At 36.4% G+C, this 22,167-nt stretch overlaps 1 protein-coding gene across 1 annotated transcript in view; it reads right to left on the reverse strand.

Annotated features, from left to right (window-relative positions):
• Nucleotides 1–390: 390 nt before the first annotated feature.
• grm8a (glutamate receptor, metabotropic 8a) overlaps nt 391–22,167 on the reverse strand; it is a 253,084-nt gene continuing 231,307 nt past the window's right edge. Inside the window, exons 10-11 of the mRNA XM_088923627.1 lie at nt 12,086–12,332; nt 391–943 (exon numbers count right to left, since the gene is read on the reverse strand). Coding sequence (XP_088779753.1) covers nt 894–943; nt 12,086–12,332 — 297 coding nt within the window. The 3' untranslated portion in view covers nt 391–893. The remainder of the gene's footprint in view (nt 944–12,085; nt 12,333–22,167) is intronic.

The raw sequence follows: 22,167 nt of genomic DNA on the forward strand, positions 1-22,167 counted from the left end.
AGTGTTTCAGAGTTAAATTACCCTTAGGGATTTGCTCAATTTAAAGTGGAAGTGCTTAATTTGGCATGTGTAATTTGTATTACTTTCTATTTAGCTATGAATAGTGCTATCCCTGACCCTCGGAAGAATCTCTGTAAGTGTCCCATTACATTTTGTATCTAAAATGCTTAGTATTTGATTAATTTATATTTCGCTTTATAGGATTTTTAGGAAATGCGTAATCACAATTAAGGTAAATAACTGGTAGTGTAGTGGGCAAACAAACAAAAAGGTGATAGCATTGTTTGCCTAATGGAAACTTTATTTAGAAGTGTATAGACTTTATAGATATATTTGATTTTAGCAAAGTAGATTATTTTTTTCTGGTTTTAAATCCACACCCAACAAAGCTAAACATTTGCAAAACATTCCTTTATTATAAATAAATTATTTGTATAAAAATTGGCATGCTTCAACCATTGCATTTATAGGTTCACAACCCAGGGCTTCAATCCAGTTAGCCATTGCAAGAGACAATCTCATCTCATTATGCAGGTTGGACAAAGTTGGGACAAGAATGAAAAAATTTCACAACCACAAAAATACTTACAAGTATAATAACAACAAATATGGTTGACTCTGATGGCATTTTTTTGCCCAAAGCTAAGTGTTCTTTTTGTTCTGGCTTTCAGCCACTTTGTTCTTTTTCATATCTGTGCTGTTAATACTTAATCATACAAGCAAACAAACTCTGTACTCTTCTTAGCTGAAAGGTGTCTTCTTAGCCATCAGTTTCAGCAAAATAATACCAATGTCTCATGCTTCAGTGCTGGTAAAAGGTTCCAGTTGTCTTCATACTTGAGAAATCCTGTATTTGCAAATGTGCACCTTAGGGATTTCCTTTTGAATGGTTTTCAGTTTGCATGATTGCTATAGCTGACATACGTTGTCTTGGTTGATGAAGCTGTTGGTAAAAATATTAAGATTATTAGGTTCTGTACAGCATTTAACGTATACCATGTAATACTGCATATGTGAGCCCCAATTCTTCAATGTATTAAAACAGAATATTATTTTTTTTAACCAATGACTGCATTTTCTATTCTGATCACAACAATAATGACATAATAATGATAAGGATCCAGTGAGACCTGACCCATTAATTTCCTACAAAATCTTAACAGACAATAATCTATTACAGGAACAAGTAATAGGTTTATTCCATGCTGAAAAGAGAAGAAAAAAAACACAAAGTTTCGGCCGTGGAACCTGATGCAGCTACCCACTTGGACTACATAATCTATTATATTTTTATTTCTATTGTTCTTTTTTTTCATTGCAAAATTAACCGTGCTTTCTACCTGTCCCACTACTTTACATTGGGTAGTTACCATCACCTCTCACCAGTTGGTGGCACCGATAGCTATCCTATCTGCCTAAATGCTAGATGCTGTTCCAAGCATGTTCCAACTTGGGTATGTTGCCGTGTTGTTTCATGTAACCTGTTTTTTTTTTTACTGTTTTACTGTATGTAACCTGATATGTACATGGTTTATACAGTTGAGACTATGCACTTCCTTTTAAAAATACACTGCCATATTAAAATATTATATACTTCCTCTTGCCAGCATCATTCTCCATGATTCCTGAATAATTTGAAATAGTATCAGAACAGGTTTTTATTTGCCGTGTGCTGTGCTATGAGAAGGACAAAAAGTGACTGCGGTCAAGACATGATTGCACATGCCTACTGTGCATCACTAAAAGCTCATAACAGAACAAAAACAGGAAGTGCAATAAAGACCATGACTGAACTGCTAACCACATCTAACACACAGCTGTGCCAGTTTCTGTAGGTTGAGTGGTCACTTGTCTCTGTGGACACCACTGGAGTTCTGGGAGGGAGAAGCACTAGTCTTTAGGGATGTTTAATATTTTTGCTGGGAAGTAGACATTGCTACTTAAATTAATTATTTTGTAATATACAGTTCATTAAAAAAAAAACATCAGATAACAAATGGTCTGGACATACAATATGCACAACTTCAAATAAACTATGTTTAGCAAATAAAAATTTCTCTTGACAGTAGTTTTGGTGCACCTATAATGATTAAAGCAACACACACACACACACACACACACACACACACACACACACACACACAGATTTTGTGTTTTACCTTCCTAAAAAAACTGCATTGACTTGAGTACATCTTATTTTCCTTCCGGTGTGCAACATTAATGATTTGAACACAGTGAAGAAGGTTCTTGAAAGCACTAAGGATTGAAAACAGTATTTCAAATATACTGTACTTTCTGTGCTCAGCACATCTTGGACATTCATATACATTTTTCACCATCATTTTTTGATTTGTTTTCATGTTTACAGTAAAGTAAAAAAGGAAGATGAATAAGAAAAACAATGACCACTCTGTTCTTCTCCCACTGGTCACTTTCCAATTGGTTAAATTCACTTTGTCAGTTACCTGTCCATTTTCAATACAGTCAAAATCTATTTGTATTTTTGTAATTGCTTGATGTTTCCCAGCTCTCCTACCAGTTTTAATGGTATCAGCATTGTAAGAGTTTTGGTAGTTTTTCCCTGACCGAAATAACTAACACATTTTGGGAAAAGAATAAGGTTTCAGCTCTGATCCCTGTGGGACTCCGCATTTAATTTCACTGCTATCAGCAACAGATGAAGCTCTCCTCACAGTTACACAGTAGCTTTCTGCAATGGTGTCACTGTATCCTTTTTCATTTAGCTTCACAATCCCAGGGATTCATCTTCCGGGAGAATTTTACAAAAGAAAATCCAGATATACACTATAATAAGCCCTGGGTAAATAAAAGCTTTTAAAAGCTTACACAGGATATCCTCCTTTGAAGATTAATTTGACGAGACTACAAGAACTTCACATCTCACTTGTAAGTACCTCACTATTGTTATTCGTTCCATTATATTACTTTTTCCAACTTACAATTCTAAGGTAAAATATGCCACTCTGATTGCATTTTTACATTTTCTTACCAAGTTACCATGCTAAGTTACAGACACCAAGATTTCTCTATGTTTTTTTACACTGAATGAGTTAGAATTTTTACATCCATCCATTTTAACCGATTTATCCAATACGGAGACATGGGGAAGTCAGAGCATTTCCCACCAAGCAAAGGGTGCCAGGCAGGTTACACCCTGGATGGGGCGCCAATGCGACAGACACACACACTTGGTCCAATTTTTCCAGAAGCCAATTAATCTACCAGTATGTCTTTGGACTTTGGAAAGAAACTGGAGCACTTGGAACAAACCCACCCGATCAGTTAACCACTGTGGCACCATGCTGCCAGCTATACTTTTTCAGAAACATAATTTAATTCCATATAAATTTGATTAAAAAAATAATAAAAAGGCTAAGTTACTGATAGCTCTAGCAGCCTTGTTTGTCTAAAGACTCTAACTGCTTTAATGCTTGCATTTTCTGTTCATCAGTAGAATTTGTAGTAAAATTACAATTAAGGCTTACATCTGACTGGCAACAAAGATGTTTAATAGTCTTTATACCATATTTGAACTAAAGAGCTGAAGCAGCATGTAAATACCCCCTAAATTAGAATACATGCTGTGTGATATCATTTCAGCTTCCTCTGGAGCAAATAATTTCCCCTCCCTGAAACACAGATGCCGGAGAGGAAATATTTAATATTTGCTCTATGGAAAGATTTACTTCCACTTACAGTCAAAAGCTTTTTATTTAACTTAATTATTTTTTCTTAGAAAAATGTCATACATGGTTGAAACAGCTTCACAGTTAAGAAAACACTTAACTACAGCCAATGTGGCATTTTGTTGTGTTTTTTTATAATAAAATGATACAGTACATACACATATACATAAATGTAAAGCTTTCTTAGAGCAATATTTGACTATATGTAGTTCTCATTTAGAAAACCTGCTTTTCTCTTAAATGAAATTAATGACAATATAATTCATAGACAATACATAATATTCTGAACTTTGGCTGAAGTAAAATATTTTTACTTCCTTTACTTTATCCTATGGAAAAATAAAATGAAACAATTTAGGTATATAATAGGAAGTGATAAATGTCAGAACTGATTGATTTGTTTTAATTTGATACATTATTTTTTGGAATATCAAATAAAGCTTGAAAACTGCATTGTTGTGCATTAATAATGAAACAAATAGTAAAATAAAAGGTAAAGAACATCATTTTAAGTTGTTAACTTGTCAAAATAAAAAACAGCAACAAAATTAATTGCTTATCATATGGTTGTGTCATTGTTACATTATCTATTTTGATTACATTTCTATTTAGAGTGAGAGTGTCCTTATTTCTATTTTACAACTCGTATGAAAAAGAAAGATGTTCTCCCTTCTCATGATCACTTTGCTATCCCCTTAGCATTTGACATTTATGATTGTGTGATCAACCAGCCTGTAGAAACCAGGGAGCAACACTAAGGTCATAATGCTTGTTTAGAAAATGCTGCAAAAGGCAGTGAGATTGTTTAGTAGAGAGATTCTCAATGTTGTCCAAGAAGCTAAATACCATTTTACAAAGAAGTATGGTTTAGAGATGGGTCAAAATGTAAACTTAAAACCCCATCTTTAGCAAATCCTAACAGAAAGGACAAGACTTGAGTTTAGACTAGAGTGAAAAGCTGACTTCACGTGAACATGAAAAACAGAACTGAGGACAAAACAAAGTGATTGCATAACACAGAAGACAAATTAAACTACATTGATAATCTGGACTGTTATTACATAGGTGTGTAATAGGTGTAAACACACTTGTTGGGTTGTGAGGGTACAGCCACGTCTGGACCAGATTTCCCAGAAGTCTTTAGGGAATGAGCTGTTGCTGTCCTCAATAAACATGACCAGTTATAGGAAGGCAATTGGTCAAGTGGAAGCTTCCTGCGTAAGTCAATTAATCTGCTATTTGGATACCAGAAGATAAATAGTCCATGTGAACATTTCATCCGCAGCAGAGGATGATGATAATGATGATTATCTAAAATATCTCTAGATCTAGCTTACTCAGATTCCTATTTTATCTAAACTGTCATACAGTACAGTATTCCTTCAGCCCATGCTAACATTTGCAGACACTACTTCCACTGGAGAGCTTTCCCTTCCTTTCCCAGTGGAGGAAACCCATACACAGGAGATAGCTAGACATAAATGTTTAATGCCCTGCCGGCAGTGCAGGAAACCCATTCCCTCTGACCTCTGGGAAAATACCTGGAGGAGAAGGATTTTGAAGGATAGACCAAGAAAATGAATGTTTGGATTTTGAAGTTAGTATTTAAATGCCTCACAGAGAGTTTTGGACTGTGTTTGTACAAACATTACATTACTTTTTCTATTTGAAAGTATTAAAAGCTTAATGATTATTTTAAAATAAGGAACCATGAAAATTAAAATGTATTTAGATTTGTAATGATATATGTGAATATTATATAAATGTCAGTAGACGTTTTAATGAAGAAAATCCTCCTGGGACAGGAGAAATTATAAAAGGGACTGTAAGGAAGTTGATCTCTGGATGGTCACTGGAGTTTGTGTTTCAAAACTTTTGTATTATTTAATGGAAAATAAATTCCTCTTTTGTTTGTAATTGAAGACTGGAATTCAGAATGTCTTTTGATGAAGCCAGGATGCAGCCACATGGCTGGTGCTGGTGACAAAGGGACTGAAGAAGTCAGTCAGCAGCTCAAAATGGAGCTGGAGTTTTGTTTGGTTTGTGGTGGCTAGTTTGTGTCCTTTATGAAAAAAGAGCAGTTTTTGAACCTTACAGATGTGTTCAGCTGTGTTGGTGTGTCTATTATCCTGGCCCTGCCTATTTTAAACAAGGTGTTTGCACAGATGATTTTAGATCTCACAAGAGGTCGTGAGATGAAGACATGGGGCTTGTTTTAATCACAGATTGCTTAGAAAACTGACATTACATAGTTTGCATCTGTACTCTAAGTTTAATTTCTAATAATAATACTTTAATGAAGGCACCCTGTCGGGTACTTATAATATTGAATAATCTTTGTACATAATCCCAACGTACAAATTAAGATGGTAGATACATTAAAATCTTAGAGAGAATATAAAAAAGTTAGTTTTAAAGCAGTATATGTAAGTGCTAAGTGATATGCAAGATATAACCAACAGAAAATAAAAAAAATAACTATTCAAACCCTTAAGGTATTCAGGTATTAAGGTAATTAAACTATTTTGAATTTTATTCCAAATTCCACAGATCCAGTTTTAAAAGGCTAAACCAGAAAACGTTAAAAAGCTAAAAATGTTCATACATTTCAGCTGTAGTTAAAGGTTAGATGACGTTCTGGAAGTAGAGTGGCTGTAAGATATTGGCACAGAAAACATTGTTACAGTAGATTAGTCTCCTGTAGTAACAAAGCCCAAGAACTGTGGAAGAAAAATCCAGTCAAAGGTCACTTAAAACACCAAATAAAAATTGACATACAGTACTGTAGTTGGGGTACCATGGATTGTGGGCTGTGGATAACACATTGAAGGTTGATGTGGTGTTCACATCTGATGTCAAACTGAGACTTGTTTACAACATGAGTTTTAGTTTAATTTAAGATAATTAATACATAAGCAGCTGAGGTCTGAACATGCTACAACTTTAGAAACACTAGCAAGCACTATGTTAAAACGTGAAAAAGAGTGCTTGAAGAAGCTTAAAAAAATGTATTAACTTTTCTTCACTAGACTGGGAGAAATCTAAACAAATATTAAACAAATGCAGTACAGTATGTTCAATGTTACAAAGATCAAAAGAACCTTTGTCATACAAGTCTAAACTTAAGCTTGAAGTGTAAGTCTTGGATCACAGTTAATACAGAGATTTTTACCTGAGTACTGGGACCGATTCCAGGTCCACCTACAGTATTTTCAAGCTACAGCATTTAAAGAGCTGATAAGGATATCAAATCATACCTCTTTATGTCATAATTCAGATGTAAAAATGTTTAACTGCATCCAGTTTTTAAACATTATCTAAGCAGTGAGACAAGGCAGATAGCGTTTGATTAATGTAATGTTTTATGGAAACATAATTTAGGTGTCATCACCATAGAAATGAAAACTGATGTCATAGCTATGAAGAATTAAGGCCAATAGTAGCATATACAGTACCTTACAAAAACCCATTTTAAAGGCAATATTTATTGTTCAATAAAAAAGTCCAGTTCAAGTATTCGATTATCTGATTAAAAATATTCACTTCAAAAAAGGACACCATTGTAACGGGGTGAATATGTTTGCAAGTAAATGTAAAAGACAAAAAGAACTGGAACAAGAGCAAAGCCATGCATGATGCTAGGAAGTGACCAACTTAGGCGAGGACAAACTACGATTTGAACCAATTATTTTCATTAGATGAGATTTAAACCACAACAAACAATTCCCTCTCTCTGTTCATACAGTGTGTAGGATGGTATCAAATACAGCATTGAGATTCAGGAGAACAATTACTTAAAATCAGTCTGTAGTCATCAATAGATTAGCAACTCTAGCTATTTCTGTAGTATAGATTGCTATAAAACTACTTTGAAATAGCCTGCATAGTTTCTTTGAATTTAAGTAATCATGAACAGTAACAACCCAATCTAGTACCTTTTCCAAAAATGGTACAGCTGTAAGTTGAACTCCTGCCTTCTCAGTAAATTTTAGCTAGTATTTAGCTAAATTTGGATCTTTAGTGGAAATAATGACATTTAAGGGCAGAGGGCACAAATTCATAGCTTAATGATTCATTGATACTCTATGTGTATCAAACAGAAATTGAGTTACACATTTGAACACTGCGAGTCAGTGGTAATAAGATCCAAGGAACATGCGATGAGTTTCATTTTGGGGAATTAAAGATAATTTCTGCAGAGAGATTGTATGAATACTGTATGGCCATCAGTTTTCATAGAGCAAAGCTGGTTGTTGTACCAAGGAGAATGACATACATGAAACCACTCTGTTTTTTTCTGCAGCTGAACAATTTAAACTATCTTAAATGCCACCAAGCATGAAATTGTATAACATAATGGAGTCCTCAGGTCTATTTGGCTGAGGACCACTGACAGGAAAACTTGAATTGGGAAAGCAAATCTAAATAATCGAACTGTTATGAATCTTGATAGTACACTATCCACTGAAGTTTGTAAGTAGTTAGCGGAAGCTCTAGATCAAAACAATTCGCTAGTTCTGAAGCTTACAGTTCACACACCTGAAGGTCATTAACAGACAGACCATATGAAATAAGTTCTAGTATTTGTCTTTTATCATACATACAGTACATATACTGAGTAAAGCCAAAGCAATTCAGAGACCACAGAATTCTACTGCAAAAGATCATGAATATTTAAATCTCCTATAGCTAAAATCCTTATAAAGTCAGGCACAAGGGATAATAAAATAGCCAAAACTTTTTAAGCAATCAGAATTCTGCATTTCAGACATGGACATCAAATCAAATAAAATCAGTTACAAAGTATTGTGAATGCTGTAATAATTCTGATAAGATATTGCTTAAAAAAATGGGGATGTTAAATTATAAAATAAAAAGGCTATTTAATCAATTTCAAGATCAGGTCCTCACACCAGCTTGCTATGCAAGCAAATTATAAAGATTAAGGATTTCATCCCCTAAAATCAAGGATTACTGATACACGGGGTGTATGTCATTTATTCTCTGACAGTTTGATAGTATAATAATCAGGTCCAACTTAAATAGCACAAATATTTATTAACAATAAATAACAACAATTACACTATAAACGGATATATACAGGTCTATAAGGTCCAGAGCAATACTTTCTACACATGTTAAAGATAACAGAATTTTGTCCCTATTATCATAATACACAAAAATCTATAACAGGCCAAAGAGAGAACATTTGCTCATAAAGGAATGGAAACTAATTTCTATAATAAATCTCATAGTCTGGAAGTCTTTTGGTGTTCAGATTACCTGCATTGAAATTGGCTTCAAGTATGACTGGAAAGGGGAACTCTCTCAAGACAAACTTGTGATTTAAATAATGGGTGTTGGATGATGATGGTTGTCTTGATGATTTAACAGTGCCGTCAATTACCTTAGTAAATTATTAGTAATACTACTTTGATTATCTGTATTTTGGCAAAAGCAGCTGTGCAAACACGGTAAAACAATACCCATTATCTCAAATCTTAAGAAGAATAAGGTAACTTTGCTGAGGACTACAAACAATGGAAACCTCCATGAGACCTGGGAGCCGCATCCTAGCCTCAACTGTATCAAAATATTTAGGTATTTATGGAAATAATTACGTTATTTTGTTTTACATTCCTGGTTTTCAGTTTGTGTAAAAGTGCCATAGTGCTATTTACTTAGCTTAGCAGTTCTCTCCTATTCAGACTCACATAAGGTAAATTTGGGTTTGCAGTGAGAATTGCTCCGAACAAGTGCATGCCTACCTCTGAATGTTACTGAACTTTGCAATTAAATTAGTGTTTAATAAGCCTACAATATAGTTATTAGTATATATATAGATAAAAATTATACCCTTACTCCAAGTAATGCTTTATCTAAGATATATACAGTATGAGTTAAGAAAAGAACAAGCAAAGGGGCAGTACAGTAGTTCAATTGGTAAAAAAGTTATCTTGGAGCACTGATGTCATAGGTTGAATATTGGGCTATGTCATTAGCTAACTTTCACTGGGATTGCCCATGCAGTGATGCACAAAATGTAAAGTGGGTGATTTCGCCTGAGGATATCTTTCTCACTGCAGAGCAGTAACCTGTAGGACTTGATAGGTGCCTGAGATAGGAGCACACATGTATTCCTGTAAGGCATTGTAGAGCTTGCAGCACATCAAATGATGAACAGCTCTGCCAGGTGGACATGTCAGAGGAATGCACACACACAGGTCTCCTCACTCTCCTTTTGTGCTCAAGGTTAGGGCTTGTAATGGTAACCCAAGTTCATTAACAACTATCAATTCCAAATCAGATTGATAGAAAATACAAAAATAACTGGCAATTTACCATTTAAAATATAGGAGGAGTAATGTTTAGAAAGACAATTTGCCAAGCATTTTTAGTTTCAGCTTAATGTGGCTTCTTATACACTTCCTGTCTTTTTAATAAACATATAGGGAACAAATCGTGATTTTTTTTGTAATTGTCTTTACATTAAAAAATGAAGAAAATGTATCACTGATTTTTTTGTGATGTTTAATGATGCTGAAAAGGGGCAATGAGTATCCCACAGGGAAAACAGCCACCACATATTTCTTGATATTCTCATTTTATTTTTTAATGTACATTGCTCATTATAATTCAGATCACATCTAACAGGAGAGAACCATTAATTTGGCCAAGCTGTGCTCATAAAATCCTTTATATATCTCCACTCCACATTAATATTCCTGCATGTGCTTTAGCATGCTTTGTAAAGCATATGGGACAGTCTATTACAGCATATTTACTGCTTTCAGATATAATTTCAAGAAAGACCTGTAAACCTCTTGTGACAAGTTCAGTGACAATTATATCTAAGCAAAAACTTAAATTAGTCTCATATTTTGTTACTAATTTAAAACCCATACTCATCATGAATAAGATTTTGGGATATGGCAAATATTTGAATTTTTAATCTTTTATTGAAAGACAAAAAGGTATATACATTTAAATGAGTTATTGCACAAGTGCAGTAAAAATTGTTTTCCTATAAATGTGTTTCAACATACAGTATAAGTGAAATTAAGAATACAAGTGATTTTGAAATAAATGAAGCGAACATTTTGGTAATGATTTTTTGTTTATTGCAGTTTCAGAGCATTGATAATAATGGATATTCAACCTCAGTGGCAAAGATTCAAAGTTTATTCATACTGCATTTCTATTAATAAGTTGAAATTTTCTGTGAGTGAATTGACTGCAAGTGCTAAGTAAAAGCCAATTATAAGTTCTTATACACGTGTATATTCTTTTTATAAAAAGGTCAGTTACTGTATATACTGTATGCTGAAAAGAGAAGAAAGCAAACATTTCGACCATGGAGCCTTCTTCAGGTGTCACCTGAACAAGGCTCCACAGCCAAAACGTTGTGATTTCTTTCTTCTCTTTTCAGCATGGAATAAACCTATTACTTGTTCCTTTGCAGCCTACGCATGCTGACGCAGCTACCCAACTGAGTTATATACTGTATCCTGTTTCAAGGCAATGCCAAGTATACAGTATATGCATTTGGCTATCCTACAGAATATAATTTATTGCAAAAAACACTAGTAACATTACCAATTAGCATATTGAAGTATTTTGCTGACATTTTGGATTTTTTTTCTTTCATTCATAAGATAAGATCACTTTATGAGCCATATACAATTTGTCTTTTCGCATACCCCAACTTGCTCGCCATGAGACACACAGACAGGGAGAGAAGCTTGGGGTCAGAGCGCAGGGTCAGCCATTTATACAGCACCCCTGGAGCAGTTGGGGTTAAGGGCCTTGCTCAGGGACCCAACAGAGTAGGATTGCTCTGCCAGCCACAAGATTTGAACCAGCAACCTTACAGCCACAGGTGCAGATCCTTAGCCACAGTGCCACCGCTCCACCCATACTATTAATTGTACCATTTTAATAATTCATTTTACATTATTAATGATTGATTTGACAAAATCACTTTTTGCATTTTCTGTATTATTTTCATCATATTATTTCATATTTCATATACTCTTACAGTTGAATTGAAAATTTTTATATCAGTATTGTGTGATTAAGGAATTAGTTTTGTTTTGTTTATTTAAATTATTTTGAGTTCATTAAAAGTCCTAGTTTTGTGACAATGAGTTTTTCTGCTATTTTTAATTTCACTTGATACAATTTCACTCATTACACAAAAAATACATAAAAAGATTTGTACATTGGCAACACCTTATGAGTAATACTAAGACCTTGATTAGGGTGCTGTGGCAAGAATTAGTCCTCTAAAAATCCATGTGTACAAAATAAAAATGTTGAACACTCCCATAGGTATTTCACCTTATTCTGTAAATAACCGTTGAGCACTATGTACTTACTGTTAGTTTCCAGGCTTTCACAGAGTTCCGTTTTGACCTCTCCATTTGGTCTGTCACTTCCTTTTTGTGTCAGTTTGCTTGACATCGTGGCTGCTGTCACTACAGCCTTGAAGCTACGCTTACGTTTTTGCACATTCTGTTCTGGATGGAAGATGATAATATAAACCTTAGGCATATAGAGCATACCCAGAGAGACTGAAGCACTTAAACTCATAGAAATTGTAAGGGTTGTGGTCTGGATGTACATCTGAAAAACATAAGAAAACAACAAAATTCAATGACGTGAGCTTACATAAAAATCTGAGGCATTAAAAGAGCTTCTACATACTTTATACTGATAATAAAGAACAAAATTGTTGCACATTTCATAAGAGACCATACATAACATGGAATTCTAAAAGGCTAGTGTAAAAGTTATAGTAAATATGCTGCCTCTAATACATTTTCAAGTATTAAGATTTTTTCCATTATTTTTCTTACAAATGGTATAATTGTAGTAATATTTATTATGTTTCACAGTTAAAGAATTTCTTCTTTTTTCAGCATGGAATAAGCCTTTACATTACATTGTAATCTATTATACCTGATGACAGCAAATAAAAAAGGTACAGTAAGTATACTGGTGCCTAAAAGAAATGCAGCATTCAGGCTAATGAGTTAGGACAAATGTTTTAAACATACAAGAGCTAAACAACAAATGAAGTGAAAATACAATATGTTCTCATTATGTAATGTGACACACGGTTTCACATTTGAAGAAAACATTACATTTTATGTAAGTTAATGACTGTGAAGCTGGCCATTCATGGTTCTTTTCTGTTAATTTCCGTTTCTTTTGGAGCCACAAATATTCCACAGGACTGCAGTCATGAGAAAAAGCTAGCATTAGATAAGAGATAAGATAAGATCACAATTTCTTGTATTTGGAATTTGTCTTTTCGCATACCCCAAATTGCTCTCCATGTGACACAGACGGGGAGAGAAGTTTAGGGTCAGAGTGCAGGGTCAGCCATTTAGACAGCACCCCTGGAGCAGTTGGGGTTAAGGGCCTTGCTCAGGGGCCTAACAGAGAAGGATTCCTCTGCCGGCCACAGGATATAAACCACCAACCTTCCAGCCACAGGCGCAGATCCTTAGCCACAGAGCCACCGCACCGCCAAATGGCTGTAATGGCTGTACCTTGACATTGTTTTCATGACGTTATGCCATTGTAATCCTAGTACTGTGTGGCCTTGCTTTAGTCTAGAAAATCAGCACCCTACAACTGACTTGCTGTAAAACTGTTGCCTCAAAGACACTCAATGTATGGATGAACAGTAAGGTTACCCTAAATCTAGTAAATCTTCTGTTAAAGAAGATTCCCCTCTACATTATCACACTTTCAGCACCCTGCATGATGCCTTGAACAACTCAACAGTCAACATAATGTGCAACATGATGTCTCTATACAAGTTGTCTAATGTCTTGTCTGTCCAGAGCAAAACAACATTCCTTGGTGAATAGAAAAAAAATACTTTTTTGCTGCCACCTCAAATGTTCTCTAGCCCACAGAAGATGATGATTTTGTCTCTGAGCTGTCAAAATCTTACTCCTGTATAGCAGATCATTTTCATGCAGAGATCTACTGTCATTCTGCTGATGTGCAGGTTATTTTTTTCTTGGTCTTTTTCATGTTGTAGCCACAAAATTAGGACTTTCATATTTTCATAGCGGCTGATAATGTATAAAAGATACTTAAAGTATGACAGTTATTTTTACCCTTTCTTCTCTTCTTTATTACTTCATTCACAGACCCATTCAATAATTTTTTAATGCTTTTTTTCTTAGTTTCACTGATTAAATAATGAACACTACATGAAGAAAAAATGTGGGAATAAGAATTCTTTGAAATCGTTGTCTCATATAGCCAGTTATGATGTTTATAGTAACTACTTTTTGTTCTTTGCCTGGGTCATAAATAGGTAGGTCCACCCATACTGTAAATATTTTCTTTCTGAAATATTTTTAGTAATTTTTTTATGTGTTTATAATCAAAACAGGACAAGATTGTCTTTAAAAAATGTAAATATTTCAAAATCTCAATCAACTATTTGTTTTAAATCAACTCATGGTGTATCACTATTCTTATTCCTCTAATTTCATTTAATTTTAAAATAAACCGAGAAATGTTAAACATTTGCAAGATGTGATTTGTTACATTTTCCTGTATTTGTAATATATATACAGTATTTGTGAGCTGGGGATTCTGGTCCTTTTGAATATTTATTTGCTCATCTACTCTGATATTTATCAGAAAGTAGTAGTAGAAGCAGTAGTTTTACCCAGGCCTACATTAATGTGCAAATGACATGAGTAATAAATTTAATCTTCCCTATTATAATCACACATCTTGATCCATGAACATTTATCGATCAGTCCAGAAGAACACACGTAAGTCTGGCCAGGACTGGCACAGTATACAGTACCATTAACTATTTCAAATACTACATATTCCAAACTTTGTAAATTCTATAAGTGTTTCTATTTCAGAGCAAATTCAATTTTAGCATATAAAATCTGAAAAATCCATTAAAATGTTTAATTAATAAATAAGATTTCAAAAATACAAGTAATTTGCAAATAGAAAATTAGTGATTAGCTGTTCATAGCTGTTCATGGCTTCACTAGTTGCTCTAATAAACTGTGCTGCAGGCTATATTTGACAACTGAAAATGCCCTAAAAACTGCTAGCATATCAGAGGCTTATTGGTAGGTAAGTAAAAAAGAACTTCAAAGTATCATATAAATGTGTGTAGACTGCAGAGGTCAAGTGTAAAAAGTTACCTACTGTATGTCATAAAATATGCAGCAGGCAGACTTTTTCTAATATATCTTTGAAGCAAACTGCTTTTAAAACTGTTAAATTCTTACAATTAACATTCATTAGAAAAAATGTGTCAGAGACCTTAAGAGTCACATTGATTAAACTGATTATAACTTCAAAACAGATATATTTATCATGACAGCAGGACAGTACTGTACATAGAAAATACATAGAAAATACATAAGCTGTGTGCATCAGCTGTTCGTGATTTAGATCATTCAAACTTGAAGTTCTGGAAGAAAACCAGGGCACTAAAGCTCATTGACATGATTGCAACACTATGTTAATAATAGTAAGAAAACAAAACAAAAAAATAGTGGTAAAGATGAGAGAAAAAATAATACAGACTTTAAAAAGAATGCATTCTGAATACTCAAAATATTTTTCAACTTTTTTTAAAATTCAGCCTTCTTTATAAAGGGAAACACATACATACTGTATATTGTAGTAGTTCAGGTGGGTAGCTGTGTTAGCATGCGTAGGATGCAAAGAAACAAGTAATAGGTTTATTCCATGCTGAAAAAAAGAAGAAAGAAAACACGTTTCGGCCGTGGAGCCTTCTTCAGGTGTGAGCTCACACCTGAAGAAGGCTCCACGGCCGAAACGTGTTTTCTTTCTTCTTTTTTTCAGCATGGAATAAACCTATTACTTGTTCCCATACTGTATATTGTAAAGTATATGTAAGATTTTGAAAAAATCTTTCTAAATGGATATAATGATTGAAATATACATATATTATACTATGTATTTTAAGGTATTTTCCTGAATCAGTTTAAAAAAAATATTTAATATACTGTACTATATAATTAAGAAAATCTCTATTATACAATATGTATGATTAGAATTGGAAATTTCAAAGAGTACCTCAATAACTTTCTATTAAAAAGACTTTCAAAGTCATTGACACTTTTGCATGCTTCACAAAAGGTTGATAAATGCTAACGTCTGATATTAGAATTCATGTTAGTACAGAAATGTTGTCAGTACATTATAATGACCTTAATGTGACCTGTCCTGCTTTTTAATCTTAAGTAAACATTTGATATATAACTATCATGACAAATGTACTGCTCAAACTATTATCTTGTAAAATATTATTTACTGTAATTTTATCTTCATATCTTTTGTCACTCCAGATATTAGTGAGATTATTAATCTTCAGTATATCCCTGTCTAGATGTCTCTTGTGTCAGCATGCCATTGGGTATCTTGAATTTTGCCTACGTGACATAGTGTTATTGCAACAGATGGACAGGATGGTTTGTCAACAATTTCACAGAGAAGATATGGAAAGGAGAGTTACATGAGTGTGCAAGCTGCAGAGGAATAAGCAAAGATTAGATCTCCGCTGCAAGGTAAAGAGAAAGTAAAAAATGACAATCCAAAATTACCCTCAGACTAGATTACCACCTACCACTAGCTCTCAATGCTTAACACATTGTTTTCTAAATCACTCTACTACCTTCAAGTAATTTGTCTCCCACATTTCAATCTCTTCGGACATCCTTTTCCCCACAACCTCCCCTTACATACAGTAGTGCTGAAACATTTTTTAAAATACTTTTTCCTTTTCATGTTTCAAATTGCAATTATCCTCTATTTGTTCCATTACTACAAATTATGCTGTTGCACAAGTGAGGGTGTATGTACAACAAAATAAAGCTAGAATGCAAGCTAGAGACTAAAAGAACATCAAAGTGTAGCTAGGTATAAGTAAGAGACTCAAGACTGAGCACAGGACTAGGGCTGAGGCAGGACTAAAATACCTGATGTTAACAAGGTAAGTATGTGTTAATTAGGAACCGGTGTCTGTATCATGTTCTTATGGCACTGGTAGATGTTTCAGCTTGCAATGAAATGCATCTGGTTGTTCTAGCAACAAGGGAGTGTGAGCCTATGTTTACACTGTCACCGGATGGGGCTTTCCCGGGTACCTGACATGAGAGGAGAAAACCAGGCATGGGGGCCTACAGCTCTCTGGTGGGAACCAAGGACCATGCTTCTAGTCCCTCCAGTGCACGAGGTATTGTAAGCTTCTCTGGCCCACCTGGGAATGCAGGATGCTCTGAAGGGTGAAATCGTGGGACTCCTCAACCAGAAGGGTTGAGGGTTTGATCAAATCTGGTATCAGGGTGCTGGTCAGTGCTGGTTTCCAAAAAGACATGTGGGAAACAGATGAAATGCATTGTCTGAGCTTGCAGGGAAAACCAAGCCTTTAGGTGATGGCATTCACCCATTCCTTGATCCAAGTAAGGGACAATGAAGCCAGCTTCCTAGAGGGAAACCACAGGTGAAGGTGCTTTATTGATAACCAAGCTCTTTGGCTAAGCTTCAGAGGTGGAACAGCCCATTGGTGGTGATTAGCAGAATGCTGGTGCCTCTGCAAAGCCTTGAGAAGGTTGTCACATACAAGATGGTGCTTAGATATCCTGAAGATGAGGATGACTTAGATTCCCAGGCATGAAGAAGTCACACCAAAGCTTGAAACAAACTAAGGGCCTTGGTTGCAGGTGAAATCCCAAGGAAACTGGTGGAGTCTCCTTTGTGAAAATGTCAGTCATTGTGGGAGCTGATGGCAGCCTGGTCTGGCTAAGAGAGGGATGAATGGTCTGTCCAACAGTGCTCGGAAAGGAGTGGGATTGGAAGCCAGTGAGGCCAACACCATCTCTTCCACTTCCAAATGTGTAGCTCCTAGTATGTGGATTGCAGGAATGATGGGCCATGGATCCATTGAATTCTACTCAGGAGAAATCATCTGGGACAAAGCATTGGACTTTCCATCCTTCGTATCAGGTCAGTAGGAAATAGAGAAACTAAACTGATGAAAAACAGAGCCCCCTTTGCTTGACTGGAGATCAACTTGTCACTCTTTTTTATGTAGCCTAGGTTTTTGTGATTACAGAGGAGTAGGAATGGGTGAGAGGCTCCCTCCAGAAGGTGGCACCATTCTTCCAGAGCCAGTTTGATTTCCAGCAGCTCTTGGATGCCCGTATTGTAATTTTGTTCTGCTGCTGACAGTTTCTTGGAAAAGACAGAGCAGTGATGGTGTTTAGGCAGGGACCTGAACTCTTACTGAGGTGTCCATCTCTACTTCAAAAGGCTGCACTTGTTTCAGGAAGGAGGGAGTAGGCCAGTTCTTCACTGCTACTACCTTGCTACCTTTTTATTAAGGTTTGTAAGATGGCTGGGTCATTGAAGTCCAAAGAGTGCAAAGGCTACGTGTCATGGTCCAAGCTGATGTTGAAAACCATCTTCCACTCATCTTTTTTCATGCAAATCATGTTAGACCTCTCTCAGGTCAATCTTTGAAAAACGTTTTGCCTGACACTTGTAACTTGGTGTAGAAATAAAGCCTGGGCCTTGTCCTTGCTAAAGACATCAGTGAAGTCCTGATATTTTGCAGGCAAGAAATGATGGCATCAGAAGTGGTGAGACGTCTAGAGATAAAGAATCATTGACCATACACACTTGTCCCCTAATAGTTAATAGTTCTCAAATAGTTCTCAATTAGACCAGTTGAGGAGAGGAATATTTACTTCCAACCAGAGGAAACCCTGGACCAAAGTGCAATGTGGCAACAGAATGCAGAGGAGGTATGTGGCCTAAGTTTCACAGGACATATCTGTTTTTTATGAGTCCAGTGCCAGTGGTACTTCCTTTCAGCGCCTACAGGGAGGAAGAGGTAGGACACGAACCAAAGGTATTTCCAGGTGGATAGCCAGTTTGGTGTAGATGAAATTCCCAATGGCTTCTGAGTCCACAAAGGCATCAACTGTAGAGGTGTCCAGATTTTATGAGAGTGTAGTAGGCAAAATAAATTGGAGTGGACCTTGAGGTGAAGAGGTCACCCTACTCAGTAAGCACTCCTCACAACTTACTGAGCAGGGGATTTCCTGGTAACTCACAACAGTTGTCATGACAGTGTCATTCACCCTCACAGTAAATGCATTATCACTCTCTGTGGCATCAAATGCATTCTGCTGGAAAGAGTCTGGGTGTTCCGATTTGAATAAGCTCCTCTTCAATGCCGGATGGGGTCCTGGTGTCAGCCAGAGGGGCTTCACCGGCTTAGAGAAGGATGACACGGGAGGCACACAGGCACATTATGATGTTTCTCCTGCCATCGCTCTCTGAAGTGGGTATTTAGCTGGATTGCTAGGTCAAAGAGGGCCTCCAGGTTTGGGGGAAGGGCTCTGCAGGCCATCTCCGTAGATGTTCTGTGGACCATAGAAGGATGGCCTTTAAGCTCCATGAGGAGTCCTGCTCGAAACAGGGTGATGAGTGCCTCCTCTCCCCATCTGCATTCTAAGCCAACAATTCTGAAACAGAAGGTGTAGCAGGTAACAGGTTAACTGCCATGTTTGAGACACAGCGATTGGTGAGTAGGTAAAGCATAACCAAGGGTGTCAAAAACCTTCCAGAAGGTGTCAGTGTCAGAGCAGGAACAAGAGCTGTAGCTGGTGATTGAACATTGACGAGTGTCTTCTGCATACTGTCCATCACAATGCAAAGATCCTCCACTGTTTCCTTCAGCTCAGTAATGCTAATCAGCTGTGCTCTTAGAAGATTCATGCGAGGCCAGTGTCTGGACAATCTCTTCAGAGCCTGCTGGATTAATTTCTGTTGGCTCACTCATTTTGTAATGGTGCTGCACTGACCTCAAAAATGTATCGGTCAAAGAACAGGGGGGTGAATCCATTCATTGGGCTCTGGAAAGTTAGCAACCAAACGGGCAAAAGCAAAACTGAAAACATTGCCCTGAGAGCAAAGGCAAGGTGGAACTCGGTCTGTGACAAAGGGCAAATTCAGGAGACATAATTGAAATAGCAAACAAGTCTGAAGCCAAGAAAACACGGGGAGTAAACAAGCTCTGGGAAATCTGGAATTAAGGTTGTGAGCACAAGTAAGGGACTTTATGCAACCAAGTAAAGCTACAGTAGGACATGTGGCAAGGTGGCCAGTTACTTCCACTTAAAGCCACTAAAGGCACCCAGATTTTCAAAATCTTAACTTCCACATGTGTATTCTAGTATGTTAATAACTCACATAGGAATTCTAGCCTTACACAATCTGTCCCTATTTTTCCAGGGGTTTAAAAAGGGACAGTTGCAGAGCTTACATGAGTTAGTTGGAAGATGTTGGCAGCATGAGAGCACTGCTTAAAAGAAAAATATATACAATGCAGGAAGAAAAAGGAAACTAAAAAGAAAAGAGATTCATAGGAACATAGGAAATACTAGACTTAAACGCCAACTTGTAAACAAGCAAGCTAGAGATTAGAGAGAACAACGAAGCGCAGCTAGGAATAAGGACGAGACCAAGGGAAGAAACCCAGTGACTGAGGACAGGACTGGGGCTGAGGCCAAAACAATGCACTTATTAATTACGAGCAGGTGGTACAGATAAACACACATGTTGTGTTCTAATGGTGCAGTAGATGTTTCAGCCCTAATGGACACATTGCTGGCTTCCGTAGTGACATGGGAATGTGAGCCTGTGCTTGCACGTGTATTACATAAACATCCTAGAGTGCCTTACATGTAGTGGAAGTTATCAACTTCACCCACCAAAGAAATGCAATACCTTCCTGAGTTAACCCAGGACACCAGGGTTAATACCGGTTTCTTACATTCAGTGCCATGGAATCTGTAATGACCAAGTAGCCAGGAGCTCAGTTTAAATGTCTAATCTGAAGGATGGCACTTTCTACAGGAGATTGTTTCCTGTCACTACACTAAGCTTACTGTTCACTTATATCAGAGACAAAAGTAAAAAAAAACAACAACAACAAATTGGCCAGGAAGCTCTGGGCCTGTTGGCACGAAGAGATGAAATGTAATTGCCAGCATTCAACACAAGAATTTTCAAAAAGATCCAACTGCCACTGGCAAGGCTGTTATGTTTATCCTTTGAACCACACCCTAGGGTATTGCTATCATATGTTCAGTAGGTGCCACCTCTGCAGAGAAAGAATCTCATTTTTGTTTAATGCTTTTACTTAGGGTGACCATATTTCGGTTTTCAAAAAAGAGGACGGGGGGATAATCAACACTCGACACATGCCTCCAAAGTAATGAATCTTTATTACTTTTTCTAATCAAAAAATTAATTTAAACTCACTAGTTTTTTATTAAACTTCTTAGTAAACCTTTAAACAGTTGCAGGGTTGCTATTTCTTTAACATATTGTGTAATTGTCTCAGCTGTCTCATTGGGTGTGCTTTTGCCTTCGATTAATTTAGTTTGAGCACCATCTTTTTTCCAATCAAAATACTGAAATACTGTATGAATGGGAGTATTTTGACTGCACTGTGACTGCTTCCATCAGTTGCAATGCCACAATAAGGTATATCTTCAAGTGCTTTTAGAGCTGTTTCAACAGAGTGCGGTGCAATCACAGCATTAATGATTGCTTCTGTCTTAATGCGAGCACATGACAATTTTCAGGCCATGTCAGAAACTGGGAATGCCTTCTTTATCAAGGCAGGTGTACAATCCATTGTTCTGTAACTATTGTGATACTTAACCGTGTGAAATGCCAAAACTGCTGTAATAGCAGCAGTTACAGAATCTTCTGTTTTACCTGGTCTCACAAAATAGTCTGGTGAGCTCTCTCCCTTAACAGCAGTTTTGTGCTTTGTAGAGTGAACGTGAGCTTCTAAGTCGCTAGTGCCTTTATTTGTCACTGACACATACGTGACAGCTCTACAGATAATGCCTTCCCACTCGTCATGTCTAGGTCAAAAACAGATATTTATTTTTTAACTCGTCTGTAAATTTACACTTTCATTTGGGCACCTTTTGCACTTATGATCTGGTGGTCAATCGTAACGCGGCTCAGCCCCATCCTCCTAGATGTCAACTGGGTCAAACTGCAATTCATGCTTTCCTTTAAACAAACCCCTCCGCGTTTCCTAGCAAAGTCTGCTACTCAGTACGCACAGTACCAAGCTGCGCTGCGTACGCTGCATGTAAGTTCAAAACATCTACCAGTAATGCATGGAACGAACAAAAATATGTAGGCCTATGTTTGTTTACACAGTCTGAGTAATGAGCAAAACAAAATCCAGGGCAATTTCTGGAATTTTATAAATCCTGGTTGGACTGATATTTTAGGTCTGAAAAGAAGAAATGTCTGGGGAAAAGATGACTGGTCCCCCTACTTTAACTACATCAGTGCACCAGTTCCCCTACTTTACTCCATTCCTTATTACACTGTA

The sequence above is a fragment of the Atractosteus spatula genome, chromosome 8, assembly GCF_055471065.1.
Source record: "Atractosteus spatula isolate fAtrSpa1 chromosome 8, fAtrSpa1.hap1, whole genome shotgun sequence".
Taxonomy (NCBI): Eukaryota; Metazoa; Chordata; class Actinopteri; order Semionotiformes; family Lepisosteidae; genus Atractosteus; species Atractosteus spatula.